General features: G+C 43.7%; 1 protein-coding gene across 1 annotated transcript; it reads left to right on the forward strand.

Moving 5' to 3' along the window:
* The first annotated feature begins 379 nt into the window (after positions 1 to 379).
* Positions 380 to 23,710, forward strand: LOC136628708 (oocyte zinc finger protein XlCOF6-like). The gene is made up of 5 exons (XM_066604811.1): positions 380 to 499; positions 6,220 to 6,311; positions 6,439 to 6,615; positions 6,698 to 6,821; positions 21,619 to 23,710. The coding sequence occupies exons 1-5, from the start codon at positions 415 to 417 to the stop codon at positions 23,046 to 23,048; spliced, it is 1,908 nt and encodes a 635-aa protein (XP_066460908.1). The 5' UTR covers positions 380 to 414; the 3' UTR covers positions 23,049 to 23,710.
* Positions 23,711 to 24,964: the final 1,254 nt, after the last annotated feature.

A 24,964-nucleotide genomic window follows, 5' to 3' on the forward strand; every position in this document is an offset into this window, starting at 1 on the left:
GGAGAGGTGAGAGATTCTGATGATGTCACATTACATCCTTCTTATCTATGGTAATAACATGATACTACAGACATTTCCCGTCATGATATTTATTACTGTCCCCCGATATACAGGATTACACAGTATTGAAGAAGACATCTAGTGATGGCTATCGGGCCCCTGTGTACGATAGACAGAGAAGACCCCTGAGCCCAACCACGGGGACCCCACCTCACCTTCTGAGACATAAGGACATCAATGTACAGGAGATTCTAGAACTCACCAACAAGATGATTGAGCTGCTGACTGGAGAGGTGACGCTGCAGGGAATGCTGGGACATTATACAGTAACAGCACTGGAGGCTTCTGGGTAATGACTGTATATTGTGTTGTCAGGTTCCTATAAGGTGTCAGGATGTCGCTGTCTATTTCTCCATGGAGGAGTGGGAGTATTTAGAAGGACACAAGGATCTATACAAGGAGGCCATGATGGAGACCCGCCAGCCGCTCCCATCACCAGGTAATGGACAGGACTAAATGTTCATGCATATCTTTGCTGATACACTATTTATATATCCTGGTTTATCTTGTGATCTTATATGTCTTGCATGCTGATATCTTTCTTCATCTCTTTGATGTATTTTTTGAACAATCCCTTTTTATTGAGAGATAATAATTGAGATGTGAATCATTCATAACATAATGAGCCGCAGTACATATCAATACCAACTTGGTTGAAATGGACCCGCAGGTCCAACATGTAAGAATTATAACAGTAGGATGACTTGTCAGGTTGTGCTTATTAAGGTAAATAACAAATAAATCCTGTATATTGGTTAGAAGGTTCTGAAGGACACTGCTGACGGACATCATTGGGAACAAGTCGTCTCCTGGAGAGAGTTTCATTGTCCCTTCTGAAACGGGTCGTTAGCAGATCTTGTGTGAGCCTTTCTACCATCAACCTAAACTTCTATAGTCAGATACCCCCATAAACTACATCTGGAGAGGAACAACTTGTGATGTGATATAAGTAGAACATATAAATCAGAGCTTGTGACCAGGCTGGGCCAAGATACACCTCTGTGGTATTCCTGCTGGAGGTGTTTGTGCGGGTCGGTTCAGGCCCCTATACATAAGGGGCTGCCATCACTTAGACTGTCTAAGAATATAAAATCGTATTTGTAGCAGATTGATATCTACAGTTTGGTAGTCTGGAATAGTTAATTGGAGGCATTTCAACTGTCAACAAGGTATATAAAGGTAGGTAAAGTAATCCTCCAGTCTGTCAGCAAGAGACGGGCCACAACGCCCATTACATAGGCAGTACTTTACTGTTAACCAAGTTCATAGGAATATGTAAATGCAGCCCCATTCCCACTAGGTGTGCATGTGGGGCCAGACAAGTGCCCTAAATATCGGAAGAGTAAAGTTCTTATCCCGCGCCCCTATACCTCTTTTAATGCACCCCAAGACTTTATTTGCTTTAGTAGCAGCTGACTGGCGTTGACTGCGCCAAATAAGTCTACAGTCATCTAGTGCCCCCAGGTCTTTTTCCATCTCGCTTTTCCCTAGCAGTGCCCCATTTAGTGTATATTGGTGGCATCCATTTCTTCTGCCCATGTGCATAACCTTACATTTATCAGTATTATCTATGTCCGTTTGTAGCCGCACATTGTCCTCCTTTGTATTAATTATATTGTATAATTTTGTATCGTCTGCAAATATTGATATTTTGCTGTGCAGCCCCTCTATCAGGTCGTTGATAAATATATTGAACAGAATGGGGCCTAACACTGAGCCCTGTGGCACCCCACTAGCACCGGTGGTCCAGAGAATGAGCCATTTATGACCACCCTCTGCTTTCTATCTCTGATCCAGTTCTTTACCCAGATACACACATTTTCGCCCAGACTGAATTATCTCATTTTATATACTAGCCTATTATGCGGCACGGTGTCAAATGCTTTAGAGAAATCCAGATATACAATCTTTTTTTCTGCCCTGACCTACCATCAAGGGCATAGGCTCTGCCATTTTTTTTTTGACAAGATCTCTAAGGGCTAATCTAGATGTAGGAGGGTGGTGATTGAAGCCAGCAATAGACACTATTAGTATCAATAGGCTAGCATAGGGATCGTCCTAGCAGCCTTAGAAAAACCCTTTGGCTTTTAAGCTCTCCTCTAGCTATTTTTTCATCCAGTACTCGGCACCTGTAAATCAGGTACTGCTAACACATTATTAAATCAGTACTGGGCTTACTATACTGCTACTAACCAACTGCTTCTGTCAGTATTTGGCGCCTTTAAATCAGGTTGCCGACACTACATTACAGAAGCAGTATTGGGCCTTGATTTGTGTCGATAATAAGGTGATTGAACCTTTGTTGCCACTGCTATAATACCAAAAATCAGTATCCTCAGACTGTCATCATCTAATTGTGTCTCGTATAGTTAAAGGGGTTGTCCCGCGCCGAAACGGGTTTTTTTTTTTTTTCAACCCCCCCCCCCGTTCGGCGTGAGACAACCCCGATGCAGGGACGTACAGACAGCTTACCGGAGCGCTTACCTTAATCCCCGCGCTCCGGTGACTTCTATACTTACCTGTGAAGATGGCCGCCGGGAACCTCTTCCTCCGTGGACCGCAGCTCTTCTGTGCGGTCCACTGCCGATTCCAGCCTCCTGATTGGCTGGAATCGGCACGTGACGGGGCGGAGCTACACGGAGCCGCTCTCTGGCACGAGCGGCTCCATAGAAGACTGCTGAAGACCCGGACTGCGCAAGCGCGGCTAATTTGGCCATCGGAGGCCAAAAATTAGTCGGCACCATGGAGACGAGGACGCTAGCAACGGAGCAGGTAAGTAAAAAACTTTTTATAACTTCTGTATGGCTCATAATTAATGCACAATGTATATTACAAAGTGCATTATTATGGCCATACAGAAGTGTATAGACCCACTTGCTGCCTCGGGACAACCCCTTTAACAACTAGAGATGAGCAAGCATACTCGCTAAGGGCAATTACTCAATCGAGCATTGCCCTTAGCGAGTACCTGCCCGCTCGAGAGAAAAGGTTCGGCTGCCGGCAGCAGGCAGGGAGTGGTGGGGGAGAGCGGGGAGGAATGGGGGGAGAGGGGGAGAGAGCCAACTTTGTAAACTTGTTGGGTCTGCCAGTTCAGGACTGGCCTCCCTGGTTCTCTTCCCTCTACCCCTTCTAACTGTCACCCAGCTAGCTGCCTACATGTCCTGCTCTTCCGAACTGCCGTCCTCGCTTGCCTTTTCCCAAGCGAATGTTTAGATGTTGCAAGTCGCTCATCTAGATCCAAGATTTGGGCTTCCAAATGTGCAAAGTGCATGCATCTTGCACAACAGTATGCACCCTCGATTGGCTGATCAAGGAGAAAATACATTGCACAAGTAGCACAAATTGACAGGATTGCCAAGCATAGAGCACATTCATATTGGAATCTACAAATTTACCTACAGAAGAAAGGAAGATTGACTAATCACACTCCAAACGCGGCTCCACAACCTCTCAGGGCTTTTTTTTTCTCTCACTTAGTCACACATTTTCGCTTCACTTAAACCTCACACACACACACACACTCCTAGACAATCACTTGTCAAACACCAGGTGCAGACTCAGCATCGGGACCTCACTCTCTGGTCTTCTGCAGCTCCGGGACCTGCTCCTCCCCACTGGACGAATCCTCATACGGCTCCAGTGGTCTTCTTGCAGCGGCTTCGGGGCTACAACAACATTCCCCTGCTCTCCCCCCTCCTTGCTACCGACTCGCGTCTCGCATTCAACGTCAATTCTGCTTTCATAGAATGATAGAATGGTGGAGTAGGAAGAGACTCTCAGGGTCATCTGGTCCAACCCCCTGCTCAGTGCAGGATTCACTAAATCTGGACAGCTATTTTTCTAACCTTTATTTGAACACTTCCATTGAAAGAGAACTCGCAACCTCCCATGATAACCTGTTCCACTCATTGATCACCCTCACTGTAAGAAAGTTTTTTTCTGATATCTAATCTGTGTCTCCTACCTTTCTGTTTCATCCCATTGCTTCTAGTCTTGTGCAGATGAGAATAGGGCTGATCCCCTTCTACTGTGACAGCCCTTCAGATATTTGTCTCCTCTCAGCCTTCTTTTTTGCAAGCTAAACCTTCCCAGATCTTTTAACCGTTCCTCATAGGACATGACATGCAGATCGCTCACCATTTTGGTAACTCTTCTCTGAACTTGCTCCAGTTTGTCTATGTCTTTTTTTAAAGTGGGGTGCCCAAAACTGGACACAGTATTCTAGATGAGGTCTGACTAAGGAAGAGTAGAGGGGGATAATGACCTCATGTGATCTAGACTCTATGCTTATCTTAATACATCCAGAATTGTGTTTATCTTTTTGGCTCCTGCATCACATTGTTGACTCCTGTTCAGTCTATGATCTATTAGTATACCCAAGTATTTTTCTCGTGTGCTGCTGCTTAGCCCACTTCTTCCCATTCTGTATGTGTTTTTTTTCATTCCCAGATGTAGGACTCTGCATTTCTCCTTGTTAAATACCATTCTGTTAGTCGCCGCCCACTGTTCAAGCTTGTCTAGATCTTTTTGAATGCTCTCTCTTCCTTAGTGTTAGCTATCCCTCCTAGATCTGTGTTGTCGGCAAATGTGATCAGTTTCCCATCAATTCCCTCCTCTGGATCATTTATAAAAATGTTGACCAGCACTGGGCTTCCGACAGAGCCTTGTGGTACCCCACTTGATACATTCTTCTACTTGGATGTGCAGCCATTTATTACCACTCTTTGATTAAGATCACTCAACAGTTGCCTTGTCAATCCCATATTTGGTCATTTTTATAATACGTATGGTAAGAGATGCTTTGTCAAATGCTTTACTAAAGTCAAGATCCAGTATATCCACTGAATTTTCCTGATCAACCCAGTCGGTGATTCTGTCATAGAAGGAAATTAGATTCATCTGGCATGACTTGTTTGTTACAAGCCCATGCTGGCTCTGGTTAATTACTCCATTTTTATCCAAGTACTTGCATACATGCTGTTTAATAATTTGTTCAAAGATCTTTCCCACTATAGAAGTCAGGCTCACATGCCTGTAGTTTCCTGGATACACTTTCCTCCCTTTTTTGATGATAGGGACAACATTTGCCCTTTTCCCATCTGCTGGGACTTCTCCTGTTCTCCAGGAATTTTCAAAGATTATGACGAGTGGTTCAGCAATTACCTCCGCTGCTTCCTTTAATATCCTAGGGTGCAATACATCTGGACCTTCAGACTTGAATTCATGTAAGTGTTCCCTCACCATCTCTCTGCTTACAGATAGCCTGCATTCTTTTATTCCCCCAATAACACAGGGAAGATCAGTTGATGTTCCATCTACTTTCTCAGAGAAAACAAAATAGGAATTTAAAAGTTTGTCCTTCTCAACATCATTCTTAACCAATTCACCATTTTCATCCTGTAAGCATTCAATAGCATCTTTGATTTTTCTTTTGCTTTTGACACACATCCAAAATCCTTTTTTATTGCTTTTGGCCTCTTTTGCAAGCCTCCATACATTATTAGCTTTAGCTTTTCTGACACTTGCCCTACAGTTTCTGCAGACTGCATTATATTTTTCCTTAGATATTTCCCACCTCTTTCCATTTGATAAACACATTTTTTTTTTTAACATGTGTGCAAGTTCTGTGCTCATCCATCCTGGACTCTTTAAATGCTTCCCATTCTTCCTTCTTTCAGGGATTACCGATTGTGCTTTGAGAACCTCATTTTGCAATATTTCCCAACCTTCTAGGACATTTCTGTCCTTAAGAACATCCAGCCATTGGATTCTTCCTACCCTGTTTCTGAGTTTATTAAAATCTGCCTTTCTGAAATCCAACCTTGAGGTCTGAGTTTTCTCAGGTCTTCCTCCCGTTTTTATCCAAATTCAAGGATAGCATGATCACTGCCTCCTATGGACCATTTCCTCCCTGTTGGTAAGAATGAGGTCCAAGATAGCAGATCTCCTTGTTTTCTCTTCTACTATTTAGAATATAAAGTTGTCAGCAAGAGCGGATAAGAATTTGCTGGATCCCTTACTTTTACCTGAGAGTGAACAACACTGACCGCTTTCAGACTAGGAAACAATTTTTGGCTCCTTTATATTGGCTCATCTTCTTTCCATTCTGGTCCTACAAAATCGGATCCTCTGATACCTTTATATAATATTATATTCCAGATTCACCGTTGAGGATGGAGAAGGACAGAAAGAAGCTGGTGAAACATATATTAAGTCTCACTGTAGAGATGCTCTTCGAGCTTACTGGAGAGGTGAGAGATTCTGATGATGTCACATGACATCATTATTATCTATGTTAATAACAGATGATGTCACTGGAGAGGGGAGGGATTCAGGAAATGTCTGTAGTAATATTTATTAATATGTCCACATATACAGAATTACACAGTAGTAAATAAGACTTCTAGTGATGGCTGTCGAGCCCTTGTGTGTGATGGACAGAGAAGACCCCTGAGTCCAACCATGGGGCCCCCACCCCACCCCCTGAGACACGACATCAATGTACAGAAGACTCTAGAACTCACCAACAAGATGATTGAGCTGCTGACTGGAGAGGTGATACTGCAATGAATGCTGGGATATTATACAGTAACAGCACTGGAGGCTTCTGGGTGATGACTGTATATTGTGTTGTCAGGTTCCTATAAGGTGTCAGGATGTCGCTGTCTATTTCTCCATGGAGGAGTGGGAGTATTTAGAAGGACACAAGGATCTGTACAAGGAGGCCATGATGGAGATCCACCAGCCGCTCCCATCACCAGGTAATAGACAGGACTAAATATTCATGCATATCTTTGGTGATACACTATTTATATATCTTGTTTGTATCTTTTGATCTTGTATGTCTTGTATGCATGCTGATATCTCTCTTGATCTCTTGGATGTCTTTTTTCCCCAAATCAACTTTTTATTGAATATTTCATGTTGTTATTATTATTGACAACTCAATATTACTGACACCATATGAGAGGATGGCCTCTGACCTAGGTGTTCAAAGGTGTGGATGTTTTTCAGTAAGAGCGCGGATGACCGACGAATAGTGGTGTGCAACCTGTGTCGCACCAAGATCAGCCGTGGAGCCACCACTACCAGCCTCACCACCTCCAGCATGCGCAGGCATATGATGGCCAAGCACCCCACAAGGTGGGACGAAGGCCGTTCACCGCCTCCGGGTCACACCACTGCCTCTTCCCCTGTGCCCCAACCTGCCACTCAGATCCAACCCCCCTCCCAGAACAAAGGCACGAGCGTCTCCCAGCCTGCACCCACACACTCACCTCTGCTGTCCTCAACCCCATCCAGCAATGTCTCTCAGCGCAGCGTTCAGCTGTTGCTAGCGCAAGCGTTGGAGCAAAAGCGCAAATACGCCTCCACGCACCCGCACGCTCAAGCTTTAAACGTGCACATTGCCAAATTAATCAGCCTGGAGATGCTGCCGTACAGGCTTGTTGAAACGGAGGCTTTCCAAAACATGATGGCGGCGGCGGTCCCATGCTACTCGGTCCCCTGTTGCCACTATTTTTCCCGGTGTGCTGTCCCAGCTCTACACCAGCACGTCTCCCGCAACATCAATTGTGCCCTCACCAACGCGGTTACTGGGAAGGTCCACCTAACCATGGACACGTGGACAAGTACTGGCAGGCAGGGACACTATATCTGCCTGACGGCACATTGGGTGAATTTGGTGGAGGCTGGGACCGAGCCAGAGCCTGGGACCGCACATGTCCTACCCACACCTAGAACAGCGGGTCCTACCTCGGTGCTGGTATCTGCGGCGGTCTGGCCACCTCCTCTAAACCCTCCCCCTCCTACGCAACCTCTACTTCTCAATTAAGAAATGTGAGCAGCACGTCGCCAGCAGTCGATGTGGCGCGGCAGCACAGCGGTGGGCAAGCGTCAGCAGGCCGTGTTGAAACTACTCAGCCCCTGAACTGTTGCAGGGTCTGACAGAGCTGAGCCTCCAACCAGATATGGTCGTGTGTGACAACAGCCGTAACCTGTTGGCGGCTCTGCAGCTCGGTAGCCTCACACATGTGCCATGCCTGGCCCACGTCTTCAATTTGGTGGTTCAACGGTTTCTGAAAAACTACCCACACTTGTCTGACCTGTTCGACAAGGTGCACCGCGTCTGCGCACATTTCCGCAAGTCGACCACGGACGCTGCCACCCTGAGGACCCTGCAACATCGGTTTAATCTGCCAGAGCACCGACTGCTGTGCGACGTGCCCACACGGTGGAATTCTACACTATACATGTTGGCCCGGCGCTATGAGCAGCGTAGAGCAATAGTGGAATACCAACTCCAACATGGGCGGCATAGTGGTAGTCAGCCTCCCCAATTCTTTACTGAGGAGTGGGCCTGGATGGCAGAAATCTGCCAGGTCCTCGGAAACTTTGAGGAGTCTACCCAGATGGTGAGCGGCGACACTGCAATCATTAGCGGAACCATCCTGCTGCTATGCCTGCTGAGGAGTTTTCTGCAAGGCATAAAGTCGGACGCTTTGCGGTTGTAACAGGAGACGGTGGATGACAGTATGTCGCTTGATTTTCAGAACACCCTCATGTCTATATCTCAGCGCGTTTTGGAGGAGGGGAGGAGTAGGAGGATTGGGAGGGGGAAGAGACAGCTGGGCACACTGCAGAGGGTACCCATGTTGCTTGCCTCTCATCTGTTCAGCATGTATGGCCTGTGGAGGAGGAGGAGGATCCTGAAAGTCCTCTTGCTAGTGAGGACAGCTGTGTCTTGCGTACTGGCACACATGGCTGAGTTCATGTTAGGCTGCCTTTCTCGTGACCCTCGCGTTAGATGCATTCTGACCAACACGGATTACTGGGTGTACACCCTTCTCGACCCCCGTAACAAGGAGAACCTTTCCACTTTCATTCCCGAAGAGGAAAGGGGTACGAGAGTGATGCAATACCACAGGGCCCTGGTGAACAAAGTGATGCTAAACTTCCCATCTGACAGCGCTAGTGGCAGAAGGCGCAGTTCCGAGGGCCAAGTAGCAGGGGACGCACGTAGATCAGACAGCATGTTCAGCGCAGGCAGGGGAACACTCTCCAAGGCCTTTGCCAGCTTTATGGCTCCCCAGCAAGATTGCGTCACCACTCCCCAGTCGAGGCTGAGTCGGAGGGAGCACTGTAAAAAGATGGTGAGGGAGTACGTAGCTAATCGTACCGCCGTCCTCCGTGATGCCTCTGCTCCATTCAACTATTGGGTGTCAAAGCTGGACACGTGGCATGAACTTGCACTGTATGCCCTGGAGGTACTGGCTTGCCCTGCCGCTAGCGTCTTGTCAGAGAGGGTGTTTAGTCCAGCTGGGGGAATCATCACGGATAAGCGTACCCGCCTGTCAACTGCCAGTGCTGACATGCTTACACTCATAAAGATGAACAAAGCCTGGATTTCCCCAGACTTCTCTTCTCCACCGGCGGAGAGCAGCAGAACCTAAAGATTCTTTTCGCTGCAACCGCAGATAAAAGCATGCTTCTCTATCACCGAAAAAAAGGGGGCATTTAGCTTTGTCAATCTGTCTCTGATATTACTCCTCCTACTCCTCCTCCTGAAACATCCTGTCATCACGCTGAACTGCCAATTTTTTTGCGGTCCAAAAGGCTCATCTAACATTTTTTTTTCCAATTTTTCAGTTTCAAAAGTATTGATACTTTAACATGAACCAATTTTTTGAACACGGCTGCTTCCAGGCTATGTTACAAATTAAGCAACAGCGAGCTGTATCTTTAAAAAATATTTTTGGGTTTCACCTGCACTCCCGGTTGAGCAATTTTTTAAGGGTACATTGGTACTCTTGGTACACTAATTTTTCTGTCTCTTGCCTATACTGTTAACTAACTAATTTTTCCGGCCTTCGCCTACAGTCATGGTACCCCAATTTTCAGGCTTTCGCCTATACTCTTGCTACAGAAATGTTACAGCGGTCTGCCTATACTACTGCTACAAAAATGTTACAGGGGTCTGCCTATACTTCTGCTACAGAAATGTTACTGCGGTCTGTCTATACTGTTACTACAGAAATGTTACAGGGGTCTGCCTATACTGCTGCTACAGAAATGTTACAGGGGTCTGCCTATACTGCTGCTACAAAAATGTTACAGGGGTCTGCCTATACAGCTGCTACAAAAATGTTACAGGGGTCTGCCTATATTTCTGCCACATAAATGTTACAGGGGCTGCCTATACTTCTGCTACAGAAATGTTACTGGAGTCTGCCTATACTGCTGCTACAAAAATGTTACAGGGGTCTGCCTATACAGCTGCTACAAAAATGTTACAGGGGTCTGCCTATATGTCTGCCACATAAATGTTACAGGGGGCTGCCTATATTTCTGCTACAGAAATGTTACTGGGGTCTGTCTATACGTTTACTACAGAAATGCTACAGGGGTCTGCCTATACTCGTGCTGCAGAAATGTTACTGGGGTCTGTTTATACCTTTGCTACAGAAATGTTACAGGGGTCAGTCTATACTATGGGTGCACTAAGTCTGCCTATACTGCTGCTACAAAAATGTTATAGGGGTCTGCCTATACTTCTGCCACATAAATGTTACAGGGGTCTGCCCATACGTCTGCTGCAAAAATGTTAGTGGGGTCTGCCTATACTGCTGCTACAAAAATGTTACAGGGGTCTGCCTATACTGCTGCTACAAAAATGTTACAGGGGTCTGCCTATATTTCTGCCACATAAATGCTACAGGGGTCTGCCTATACTCGTGCTACAGAAATGTTATTGGGGTCTGTTTATACCTTTGCTACAGGAATGTTACAGGGGGTCTGTCTATACTATGGGTGCACTAAGTCTTCCCATCGCGGTGTTTTACCTATCTGGCACAAATAATACAGTGACCGACTAGGCCAGAATTGTGGGCCGAGACCAAGTTGCTAGGCATGGTGAAACTCTCCCATGGTTGGGCACTCTGATTTCTTCATGTGTAATACCATCTTTGTGCACCTACAGCGTAGGTGAGCTCAAGGAACTCAAAGACTTCCCCTTGCAGTGTTGAGCTATCTGTGTTGGGACACATGGATTTATGATTGCTATGTAACTCGCGGCACCTTGGGTCACACAAGGTGGAGGCTGGGACCGAGCCTGACCCTGGGCCCGCTAACGTGCTTCCCACACAGACTATAGCGGGTCCTGGTCATGGTGTCTTGGCCTTCTAATGCCACCTCCTCCTCCTGCTTGGGGTCAGGGGATCTGCACTGGGCATCATGTATTTTCTCCCGTGTTACCACCGTTATCTGAGACACTGGTTTGGGCCAAAGAAGAGGAGCGTTACTGCATTGATGAGACCTTCACAGCTGCACTAGCATCGGAGTCCGCTCTATGCCCACGATTGCTGAGGGTGTGTGCAGAGGCCTATGTCCTCGGCGCAGTGCAAGTCTGCCATGTTTGGACACTGTCATTTCTACATGTTTATTAGTGTCTTTGGGTTTCTTCAGCTTGCCTATGCTGTGGGTGCACAAAGACTTCCCATAGCGTTGTTTGACCTGTCTGCCACAAATACACTGACTGACTTGGGTAGGGTGCAGAGTGCAGATGGCTTTCCCCTTGCGGTGTCGATTGAGCTATCCAACACCTACACTGAATGAATAGTGTGTGGGCACATGGATTTACCATTGCTATGTCAGTCTCGGCACCTTGGGTCACACAAGGTGTTTGCTGGGGCCGAACCTGACAAAGCGCCCGCTCACATAATTCCCACACAGGCTACAGCGGGTCCTGGTCATGGTTTCTTGGCCTTGTAAGGCCACCTCCTCCTCCTGTTTGGGGTCAGGGGATCAGCACTAGGCATCATGTATTTTCTCTCGTGTTACCACAGTTATCTGAGAAACTCGTTTGCGCCCAAGGAGAGGAGCGTTGCTGCATTAATGAGACGTTCACAGCTGTACTAGCATCGGAGTCCGCTTCATGCTCGCGATTGCTGAGGGTGTGGGCTGAGGCCTATGTCCTCGGCGCAGTGAAAGTCTGCCATGTTTGGCCACTCTGATTTCTTTATGGTTCATGTCTTAAGTCGCCCAAGACCCACCTATGTTGTGGGTGCACACAGACTCCCCATAGCGGTGTTTTACCTATCTGGCACAAAGTCACTGACTGTTTTAGGTAGGGTGCAGAGTGTGTCGCTATAAAGTCGCATGATTTTATAGCACCACGTGAGAGGTTTTTCATGGGAGGAGTGTGGCTTAAAATACAAGCCCTACCATGAAAAAAAAAGGGCTTGGTTCAGTAAAAAAACAAAAAACAATACATCACCTAAGAGGCGCTGTCATCTCCGACGCGTCTTCTCCCGTGAAGCACCCCAGCACTTGCTTGAAATATTCTACCAGCTCATCCTGGATTGGAGAATCAAAATCCCTGCCTCCAGGAAGGGCTGGCTGGGATTGGTTCACAAGCACTGTAGCTCAGCCAATCAGAGCCGGTGCTTGATGAATCAATTACAGCCATTCGTTGAATGGCTGTGATTGGTTCACTGAGCATCGGTAGGGTGTGGTAGAAACTAAATAAAAGCTCACTTCTTGTCACATTAGTGAGGAAGTTACAGCTTAGCAGAGCTGGAAGGGATGCTAGCCTGGTGGTACAAGGTGGACCAGCAAAGACGCGAGTCTGACAGGGACTACGACCCTAGACCCATACGCTGGTGGGATGCAAATGGACTATGATATGCTGTATTTACCTTTGCAGTGATGTGTGAATAAATGCTGGCAGCCGCCAGATTTAATAAAGCTGCAAGTCTCCTGAGCCGTTTCCGCATGTGTGCTGCCCATTTCTGGACCGAGAGGTCGGCAATCCAGAGGCAACTGAACCTCGCATGCTTACACTTAGTATTAAATTTTATTAAAGGTTATGTTTTAGGGGTGTCCCCAGTGAAACTTTGTCATACTTTAGACATCCCTGGTAGCAATACTGTGATTCTTTTGGCTATACTAATAGATCACACACTGAATATGAGTCAACTGTGTGATGCAGCAGCAAAAAAGGCAAACACAATTCTGGGATGTATTAATAGAAGCATATAAAGTCTACATAACGTGAGATTATTATTCCCCTCTACTCTTCCTTAGTCAGACCTCATTTCAAATACTGTGTCCAGTTCTGGGCATTCCAATTTTAAAAAGACATCGACAAACTGGTGCAAGTTCAGAGAAGAGCTACCAAGATGGTAAGCCTGCAAACCGTGTCCTATGAGGAATGGTTAAAGGATCTGGGAAAATGTTTAGCTTGCAAAAAAGAAGGCTGAGAGGAGACTTAATAGCTGTCAAATATCTGAAGGGCTGTCACAGTGCAAAGGGATCAGCCCTATTCTCATTTGCACAAGGAAAGACTAAAAGCAATGGGATGAAACTGAAGGGGAGGAGACAGGTTCGATATAAAAAAAAATGTTTCCACAGTAAGAGTGGTCAATGAGTAGAACAAGTTGCCACAGGAAGTGGTGAGTTCTCCTACAATGGGAGTCTTCCAACAGGCTGGATAGACACCTGTCTGGGATGATTTAGTGAATCCAAGACTGAGCAGAGGGTTGGACCCGATGACCTTGGAGGTCCCTTTCAACTCTACCATTCTATGATTATGGAAAAATTGTTTCCAAACCCTATGCCTGCCGATGGTTTATTATGGCTAATACCTCTGGGAGTTTCTGTAGCTAAATCTCCTTATATTACTATTGAAGTTGGGATCAGAACATGGAAACGCATAATAATATTGAAATTTATCATCCCCTTCAGACTGCTGAATTACCTTTACAGATGACGCCTTATTATCCCAGATATCTTAATTAGTAAATGGATCACTGCAGGGATCATTTCGGTCTCTAATGTATGGGAATGTGATTATCTAATGTCCTTTTAGCAGCAATTTTCTAAATTTCACAATTCTAATAAAGCTTTTTATAAGTTCCTCAGAATTCGCCATTGTATTACTTAGATTCCTAATTAGTGTTCTCTAATTAAAATAAAGTTGCCAAAATCATCTCAAGACTTTATATGGTTATGTTGCACTGATCTCTAGGGAAGAGGCCCCCTTGCTTATTTCCTTGGGGTAGAGATCTAGGTAACATAGTATATTAGACTGAATGAAGACAATGTCCATCTAGTTTAGCCCGTTACAACCTCCTTGTTGATCCAGAGAAAAGCAAAAACCCCAAGAGGCAGAAGCCAATTAGTCCATTTGGGGGAAAAATTCCTTCCCGACTCCCTAATGGCAGTCAAAATAATCCCTGAATCAACCTCTGATAGTTGCTACCTGTCTGTAAGACCCGGATCAACAACCCGCTGGTCACCTAATGTCTATATCCTGTAATATTATAGCACTCTACAAAAAGACATCTAGTCCCCCCCTTAAACTCCTCTATGGATTTTGCGATCACCACGTCCTCAGGCAGAGAGTTCCACAGTCTCGCTGCTCTTACAGTAAAGAACCCCCTTCTGTGTTGGTGATGAAACCTGCTTTCTTCTAGATGTAGCGGATGCCCTTTTGTTATCGTCGCAATCCTGGGTATAAACAAATCGTGGGAGAGATCCTTGTATTGTCCCCTCATGTACTTATACATAGTTATTTGGTCACCCCTTAGCCGTCTTTTTTTTCATGGGTAAATAATCCCAATTTTGACGGCCTCTCTGGATATTCCAGTCCCTTCATTCCATGTATTAACTTTGTTTCCCCCTCTTTGAACCCCCTCAAGCACTGCAACATTTTTCCGAAGCACCGGTGTCCAGACCCGTACACAGTATTCCATGTGGGGACAGACGAGTGCCTTATATAGTGGGAGAATAATGTTCTCGTCCTTCGCCCCTATATCTCTTTTAATGCACCTCAAAACTTTACTTGCTTTTGCAGCAGCTGACTGGCACTGGTTGCTCCAGTTAAATCTACAATCCACTAGTACCCTGAGGTCTTTTTCCATATCACTTTTCCCTAGCAGTAGTGTATATTAGTGACATGCGTGGATCCTACCCATATGCATAACCTTACATTTATCCACATTGAACTTCATTTGCCATTTTTCTGCCCAAGCCCCCAGCTTATCTATGTCCTTTTGTAGCCGCACATTGTCCTCTGCTGTATTAATTATCTTGTATAATTTTATGTCATCTGCAAATATTTTGTGTCTATCAGGTCGTTGATAAATATATTGAACAGAATGGGGCCTAACACTGAACCCGGTGGCACCCCACTAGCAACAGTGGCCCAATCAGAGTATGAACCATTTATTACCACCCTCTGCTTTCTATTTCTGAGCCAGTTCTTTACCCAGAATATATAACAGAGAAATCCAGTAGCACTCTTATTGTTATTCCGTTAAAGGAGAGGAGTGATAAATCCTGCAGAGCCACTTTAAAGGAGCCATAGACCTAACCCTCCCAACACAGTCCAGCAAAATAGAGAATAAGGCAGCAACACTGGTGTAGAAGATAAATAAAGGAAAAATGTATTGCTGCATGTACAGAAGCAATCAACGTTTCAACCCGAAAGTCTTTCTCAAGCCTTTCTCTACCTCCTCCTTAGCTATTTTGATCTTTTCTTCACATATTTTGTTTTTTCCCCTGTATGATTTTAGCGCTTCTTCGCTGCCATCTTGTTTTAGTAGTTTAAACACTTTCTTTTTTTCATTTATTGCCCCCCTTACAGTCTTGTTGAGCCACATTGGTTTTCTTCTACTTGTAGTTCTTTTATTTTTAAAGGGTATGAACTGCTCACATGAGGTGATTAGGATTTTTTTAAACATTTGTTGTCTATACTGTTATTTTTGAGGATGTTGTCCCAATTAATGTTACAGATAGTAGTTCTGAGCTGATCATATTTTGCTTTACTAAAGTTTAGTTTTTGTCGCTCGCTGATAAGGTTTCTTATTGAATGACAGCTGGAAATTAATTATATTGGGGTCACTGTTCCCTCAAGTGTCCCTCGACCTGTGCCCCCATTATTCGGTCCAGTTTGTTGGTTAATACTAAGTCCAGGATGATCCTCCCTCTAGTTGGTTCCCGTATAAGTTGGGTAAGGTAGTTATCTTTAATGTTTCTTAAGAACTAATCACCCCTTTGAGATTTGCAGGTCTCGTTATCCTATATTATATGTGGATAATTAAAGTACCCCATAATAATTACTTTGTTGCGGTTTGACACCTCTTCTACCTGCCTTAATAGTAGGGTTTCAGTTTCTTCTGTTGCTTTTGGTGGCCTGTAGAGAACCTCTATCACTATTTTATTATTTTCTTCTCTTTTTTTTTTTTTCCCACAGAGATTCAATGTGTTCATCTCCTGCCCCTATATCCTCCCATAGCCTCGGCATTAAAGGGGTTGTCCGGCCAAACAATTAATGTCATCACTTCTGTTTGCCCAATACAATGCACTTTGTAATATACATTGTGCATTGTAAATTAGGCAAACATGTCGTTTTTTATGGGTAAAGCTGTAGTGTGTGATGCTTCTACTCTACAGGGCATTCATGGGAAAAAAATCAGTTTGGGCGGGGGACAACCCATTAAAGTAGGATTTAATGTACAGACGCACCCCTCCCCCCTTCTGTTCTCCACGGTCTCTTCTGAAGAGATTGTAACCCGGTAAATTCACCGCCCAATCGCACTTAACCTCAAGCCATGTTTCCCTTATTCCAACTATATCGTAGTTTTCATCAGTCATTCTTACTTCAAGCTCACCCACTTTGCCGATAAGACTTCTTGCATTCATAGCCATACAATTTATATGGTTGTTTTTGTTCTTAAAATTCATTTTGCTACTAATAGTACCATTGGCTGATCTGTCAGTTCTAACTGTACTAACCCCACCGCCTGCTCGTCCCCCATTCCCATTACTTGGCCCCAGGTCGCTAACTACACTAACTACCCCTTCTTTCTCTTTTTGCCCTCCACCCCCCAGTCCCTAGTTTAAATACTCCTCCAGCCTTCTAACCATCTTCTCCACCAGCACAGATACACCCTCCCCATTAAGATGCAGCCTGTCCCTACGGTAGAGCCTGTAAAGTCAGCCCAGTTCTTCAGGAACCCGAACCCCTCCTTCCTAAGATCCTGCTGCTTTTCTAGTGTGGCTCTAAGTTGCAGGTAGTATTTTCGAGAAACCTACCTTGGAGGTCCTCGCCCTGAGCTTGGACCCTAAGGTATCTCTATAGAAGACTGGAATAAAACGTTTACATCAGCAAGCTCGCTTTAAAAATGTCCATCTCATTTAGAATCAACAAGGAAGCTTCTCTATCGTTGGCATCTCACCAGTATGTGCCATGCCTGTTATTTACCTTTCGAGTTCAGTAATATGCTGGATATGTTCTAGTGGCAAAGGGACCTTGAAACGCCTTTTTTGGGGGGATTGCACAAGTATTAATTGCTTTTAGAACCAAGCCAAGTTTCTGCTTGAAAATACTTTATGCATTCCCATAACAGGGAGCGGCTCCTCAGCACTGCTGTATGTTGGCGTTGCCAATTTAGCTGCTACTGATAAGACCATAGTCTTTCATGTCCTTGGAGCAGCAAAGGCTTTGATTGTAAAATTTTGGAAAATCTCTAGGGTTCCTGTGATGGCTGAGCTTTTAGCACTTAATTTAACCCCTTAGTGACAGCTTTTTTATTTTTGTTTTTCCATTTTCGTTTTTCCCTCCCTCCCTTTTAAAAAATCGTAACTCCTTTATTTATCCATCGACGTTGCTGTGCGAGGGCTTGTTTTTACGGGATCAGTTGTATTTTTCAATTGTAGTATTTAATGTACCATAAAATGTTCTGAAAAACTTTTTAAAAATTCTAGGTGTAGAGGAATGAAAAAAAAATGAAATTCCGCCATATTTCAGTGCATCTTGTTTCTGCGATTCACAAACTGCTACACAAATGACATGATAACTTTATTCTATGGGTCAGTGCGATTACTACGATACCAAACGTATTTAGGTTTTTTTCCATTGTTCTACTTGTATTTTCTTTCAAAGATATGTAATTTTTTAAAATTATTTTCTGCCGCTAACTTCTGCGCACAATAACTTTTTTTATTTTCACATCAATATAGTTGTGTGAGGGCTGTAGTTTGCGTTGTTACCATTTTGGAATACGTACGACTTTTTGATCGCTTTTAATTGCATTTTTTCTTGAAGACAGGGTGACCAAAAAAGCGCATTTCTGGCGTTCTTTACTTTTTTTCTGACGACATTCATTGTGCAGGGTAAATAATGCATTACTCTGATTGATCTGACTTTTAAGGACACAGCGATACCGAATATGCATTTTTGTTTTATTATGTAGATTCTTTTATTATAAATATGGCAAAAGGGAGGGTTAAACTTTGATTACTTTATTTTATAATTAGTAAAACTTTGTTGATCTTATTTTTCCTTTTTTTTTTGGGCATGGCATGATAGGTATTCTGCCCTGAAAGCCCTTGGGCTTTTCAGGAGGTCCCCGGCTGCCATAACAGCCACATGTCTCTCAGCGATCTCATTGCAGAGGGCCATACAGGACCCCCGAATATTGACAGAATTGACAGTGGCATTTAAATGGTTAACAGCGAGATCTCCCTTTATATATACCCCATCAAAAGGCGTAACCCTACACTGTTATTTAGCAATATAATAGTAAAATGATTGATATTGAAAGTGTTGTCCCTGTAATAAAATGTAGGAGAGCTTGTAGATTTTGATGAGGAAAAAACAAATCTATTAAATAGTTTTTATCTAAGGTGTATCTGCAAAAGAAAACAAAATGTCAGATGAGATGCAGAGTGCTATGTAAACTCTCCACTAAATGTCACTAGTCTAAACCAGGAAGACGTGCAGAGCAGACTTAAAAGCATTAAAAGAGTAGCATGCACCCCTGGCTTATAAGGGAATTACGCAATGTGAGACACAGACCTTTGTTTTTTATATTTAAAGACTCTTTAGTGACGGAGTCTGTTTCACTGGATTTACACATAGCCAATGTGATGCCGATATTAAAAAAGGGGTCAAAAAGTGAGCCTGGAAATTACAGGCCGGTAATTCTTACTTCTTACTTCTGGGTAAAATGTCTGAAAGGTTTCTAAGAGATGCTATCCTGGAGGATCTCAAGAAAAATAGCTGTATAACTCTGTATCAGCATGGGTTTGTGAGAGATCGCTCCTGTCAAACCAACCTGATCAGCTACTATGAGGAGGTAAGTTCTAGACTGGATCGGGGAGAGTCTCTGGATCTTGTGTATCTGGACTTTTCCAAAGCATTTGCTACTGTGCTGCATAAAAGGTTGGTATATGGAATGAGAATGCTTGGTCTGGGTGAGAATGTGGGTAAATGGGTAAGTAACTGGTCAGTGATTGATAACAGAGGGTAATTAAGGGTACATATTGTGATTGGGTCAGCATTACTAGTGGGGTACCACAGAGGTTGGTCTTATGCCCCATTATTTTTAATATATATTAGTAATGACCTGGTAGAAGGATTGAGCAGGAAAATATCAATATTTGCAGATGACACTAAACTATGTAAAGAAATTAATAAAAGAGAGGATACAGAGCCGTTGTAAGGGGAGCTCGATAAATTGGGGGCTTGGGCTGAAAAGAAGCAAGGAGGTTTAACACTGATGAATGTAAAGTTCTGCACATGGGCAGAGGAAATACATGTCACCATTACATACTAAATGGGAAACCACTAGAAGAAAGATGGCTGAGGGGCGATCCAATAACAATGTATAAATATATCGGGGATAATATAGAGATCTCTCCCATCATCTATTTGTAGTCAGGACTGTGACAGTAATAAGGGAGCATCCTCTGCATCTAGAGCAGTATTTCTCAACTCCAGTCCTCAGGGACCACCAACAGGTCATGTTTTCAGGATATCCTATAGTAAGAACACCTGTGGCAATGTCTGAGGTACCGACAATAATCACATCACCTGTGCAACACTAAGGAAATCCTGAGAACATGACCTGTTGGGGGTCCCTGAGGACTGGAGTTGAGAAACACTGGTCTAGAGGAAAGAAGGTTTCTAAGCCAACATAGAAGGGGCTTCTTTGCTTTAAGAGCGGTCAGAGTATAAAACTCTCTGCCTGAGGGTGTGGTGATGGCAAATTTGATAAAAGAGTTCAAGAGAGGCCTGGATGCCTTTCTTGAGCGATAAAATATTATATATTATGACTATTAACTTCAGAAGCGTCGGTGGTCCAGGGATTGTTCAGATTGCTAGATTGGAGTCAGGAAGGATTTTTTTTCCTTAAATGGGGAAAATTGACTTCTACCTCATTGTGTTTTTTTTCCTTCCTCTGGATCAACATTGGAGGTGAATAGGCTGAACTGGATGGGCATAGGTCTTTTTTCGGCCTTACATATTATGTTACCTATGCAGGTTGGAGGGTTCATTAGCAAGGATGCGTGGGAACTAAGCAAAATATACTGTTAATTGGGGGTAGTGGCTAAAGTCATAACTCTACTACCTTGTATTAACATTGCATAAGCTCATTGAGTTTTTAGACAGAACCTTACTGGAGGGCGTCCATATTTGTAAGCCACCTGTTATCCTGGTATGTTTATTGTTTTTTATCTATTTAAAAATGAAGAAGAAATTGAGTTCTTAGATGTATAGTTGTTTATCAGCTACAATTATCTTTGCTGAGACTTCATGTATCATTATTTTTTATCTGTAACAATCCTTTCTTGTTCAATAAAATTTCTAGGAAAAAAAATATTAGTGACATCATATCTATAACATTCTTAAATACATTGGCTTAGCGCCAGTATATCTGAAGTAATGCAGTCACCATATTATGTTCCTATACCAGCTCTGCATTGTAATCACTATCACTGAATGATCAGAGGTGGCATATTCTCTGATTGGTGCTCCCCATCTTCATCTGGGTGCAGACTGCAATGATGACTTCTTCCATTCATCACTTGTCTCTTTCCACACTCCTATCTTGAAAGAAGCTTAATATCCTGTGTGGCCCTATAAAGTAACATTTCCCCCTATGTGGCCTATTAAACTTACAGTGCCCACTCTATGGCCTTTAAAGCATACAGTGTTTACTCCAACCCCTGAAACTTATAGTGCCCACTCTGTGTATGCCCCACCACCGAAAGTCTTCACAAGCCCAACAAGTCTCTTTGTCACTCATAGCCTTCCTGGTCCAAATTATGCTTTTTCTCAGTGCAGAAGCTGATTCCTTCCCTCTATCCTACTCTCTGTAAAGTACTAGCAGATAGAGGTTAGAGTTAGCCTTTGCACCGAGAAGAGCAGCATCCAGATGGGCCGGACTACTAGGGACAAAGACACTTGTGTATCTTGTACAGACTTTTAAAGAGGGCCTGATGAGTCAGCCATGGAACAGGTAGGCTGTCCATTTGGCCTTGAGTGCCATAGCAGTCAAGTGGTCTGCCTACATTGGAGCCTCACCACTGCTGGTGGCCTAACATCAGCAGCTACTGATTGTGATCTGTTCTTGGTTACTAATTACATTTTGCTACATGACTTGTAATTTGTTTGGACATATGTATATTGTAATGTTATAAAATACCAATACATATTTTTTAAGATTCAGATTATTCAAAAAATAGTAAAATGTGTTTTATTCTTGACAGATGACAGTATTGGGAGCTCAGAGAGATGTCTGATATCTGCAAATTGTAAAGCAGAAGATTGTGGTATCACACAAGATACATATGAAGAAGCAGCCATTATCCCAGATATCCCCTCAGCCCCTCACAGCAAAGATCAGTCATCTGTTTTTATCATACAGGTCCCATCTTCTGATTCATCACTGACTGATAAGCAGAAGAAAAGTCATAGAAGGGGAAAACGTCAAGTAGCTCCCACAAGGAAAAAGCCGTATTCATGTTCAGAATGTGGGAAATGTTTAACCCGGAAAGAATATCTTGTTAAACATCAGAGAATTCACACAGAGAAGAAACCATTTTTTTGTTCAGAATGTGGAAAATGTTTTAATCAGAAAACACATCTTGTTAGTCATCAGAGAAGTCACACAGGAGAGAAGCCCTTTACTTGTTCTGAATGTGGGAAATGTTTTACAGCGAAATCATCTCTTGTTTCGCATCAGAGAATCTTTCACACAGGGGAAAACACATTTTCCTGTTCTGAATGTAGGAAATGTTTTACAGAGAAAATAAGACTTGTAAAACATCAGAGAATTCACACGGGAGAGAAACCATTTAGCTGTTCAGAATGTGGGAAATGTTTTACAGTGCAATCATATCTTGTTAGTCATCAGAAAATTCACACAGGGGAGAAGCCATTTTCCTGTTCAGAATGTGGGAAATGTTATATAGTGCGATCATCTCTTCTTAAACATCAGAGAATTCACACAGGGGAGAAGCTCTTTACTTGTTCAGAATGTGGGAAATGCTTTACCCAGAAAACAGACTTTGTTGGGCATCAGAGAATTCACACAGGGGAGAAGCCATTTTCCTGTTCAGAATGTGGGAAATGTTTTACAGTGAAATCATCTCTTGTTAAACATCAGAGAATTCACACAGGGGAGAAGCCATTTTCCTGTTCAGAATGTGGGAAATGTTTTAACCAGAAAGCAGGTTTTGTTAAACATCAGAGAATTCACACAGGGGAGAAGCCATTTTCCTGTTCAGAATGTGGGAAATGTTTTAAGCAGAAAGCAGGTTTTGTTGGACATCAGAGAATGCACACAGGGGAGAAACCATTTTCCTGTTCAGAATGTGGGAAATGTTTTACAGATAAATCATGTCTTGTTAGACATCAGAGAATTCACACAGGGGAGAAGCCATTTTCCTGTTCAGAATGTGGGAAATGTTTTAACCAGAAAGCAGGTTTTGTTGGACATCAGAGAATTCACACAGGGGAGAAACCATTTTCCTGTTCAGAATGTGGGAAATGTTTTACAGTGAAATCATCTCTTGTTAAACATCAGAGAATTCACACAGGGGAGAAGGCATTTTCCTGTTCAGAATGTGGGAAATGTTTTAACCAGAAAGCAGGTCTTGTTAGACATCAGAGAATTCACACGGGAGAGAAGCCATAGTCTTGTCCTGAATGTGGGAAACGGTTTAAACAAAAAACACATCTAAGGATGAGCGAGCATACTCAGTAAAGCACTACTCGTTCGAAAGATTCGGGGAGCGCCGCGGAGCGGGGAGATGCAGGGGAGAGCGGGGAGGAACGTAGGGGAGATCTTTCTCTCCCTCTCTCCCGCCCGCTCTCCCCGCTGTGACTCAACTGTCAGCCGCAGCGGCACCCGAATATTTCAGGACAAGCAGAGAGATACTCAGATAAAGCACATTACTCGAACGAGTAGTGCTTTACCGAGTATGCTCGCTCATCCCTAAACACATCGTGTTATACATCAGAGACCCATTCCTAAAAAAAGTAATGGTGAATGAAAACCCGGATATATATATTTTAGAAGGAACAAAACAATACAAAATATTCGATTCCCATCCTGCCCAGGAAAAAAGAAGAATAACAAAGCAATAGGAAACCCCCCCAATGGAAGTACTTACTCCAGGAGTATGAGGTGTGGAAAAAAGAAATGCAAGTGCTGTTCCCGCATATCACACAGAAGAAAAGAAATCCGGCTGGACCAAGAGACAATAAGATTAAAACAAAGGATGAACTGCCAGACCAATTCTGTTATATGTTTAATAGATTTATTGCCCATGGAGTACACCAATGTGGATTAAAAAGAGCACCTATAGAACATATACTGTCTCAATCAATCCGTGATCTGCGCAAAAAGGAAATGCTCTGGATATTCCAGTTAAAAGCATTCCTTCCTAAAGGTTTAAATGAAAAACTACCGTATATACCGGCGTATAAGGCGACGGGGCGTATAAGACGACCCCCCAACTGTCACCTTATACGCCGGTATACAGTGGAGAAAAAAAAAAAATTCATTACTCACCTGCCCCGGCGTTCTGTCGCGCTCCGGCAGGATGTCGCTCGCTCCGGCAGGCTGTCGCTCGCTCCTCGTCCCCGGCGCAGCATAGCTTTCTGAATGCGGGGCTTGAAATCCCCGCTTCCAGAAAGCTAATACACATGCCGGCAGCCATGACATCATTGAATGGCTGTGATTGGCTAAAGCGCACGTGGCTTCAGCCAATCACACTATTCAATGACATCATTGAATGGGTGTGATTGCTAACACGTGCGCCTTCAGCCAATCACAGCCATTCAATGCTGTCATGGCTGCCGGCGTGTGTATTAGCTTTCTGGAAGCGGGGATTTCAAGCCCCGCATTCAGAAAGCTATGCTGCGCCGGGGACGAGGAGCGAGCGACAGCCTGCCGGAGCGCGACAGAACACCGGGGCAGGTGAGTAATGAATTTTTTTTTTTTACACTTTTTTTTTTTTTGAATTACCGGCGTATAAGACGACCCCCGACTGCAGAGCAGATTTTTCGGGGTTCAAAAGTCGTCTTATACGCCGGTATATACGGTACTAGAAAAAATAGGACCAAAAATAAAAAAGCATTTCATCGACTGAATAATATACACATCGGAAGATGCTCTAAAGTGAATTACATGTACAAAATGAATCTTTATTCTGCATATACGGCATATTTTAGAGCTAATAATATATTATAAATGATTTTAATAAATACTGTTGATGTGTAGTTCTGTATACACACTGCAGTGACGTCACTGGTATGCCTATTTAATAGACAATTGATTTTTCTATAACTTGTGTTATATTGCATATTCCTAAGTATAGAGATTACATTTTAGTGACTGAGAACTCTGATTCTTAATGCTGTAAATGTGAAGGTCCATAGAACTGTCTGTAGCTAGTTTTATCAATGCATTGCAGTGACGCCGCCTAGCTAGAATGAAATGGAATGTACACTGCGCTCCAATGAGCTATGAAGCATATGGGAATTTGGAAGGCACGCTACGTTCCACGTGATGGTCATGTGAGTTACGTCGCACACAGCGGTAAACCC

This window comes from Eleutherodactylus coqui, chromosome 5, assembly GCF_035609145.1.
Source record: "Eleutherodactylus coqui strain aEleCoq1 chromosome 5, aEleCoq1.hap1, whole genome shotgun sequence".
Classification (NCBI taxonomy): domain Eukaryota; kingdom Metazoa; phylum Chordata; class Amphibia; order Anura; family Eleutherodactylidae; genus Eleutherodactylus; species Eleutherodactylus coqui.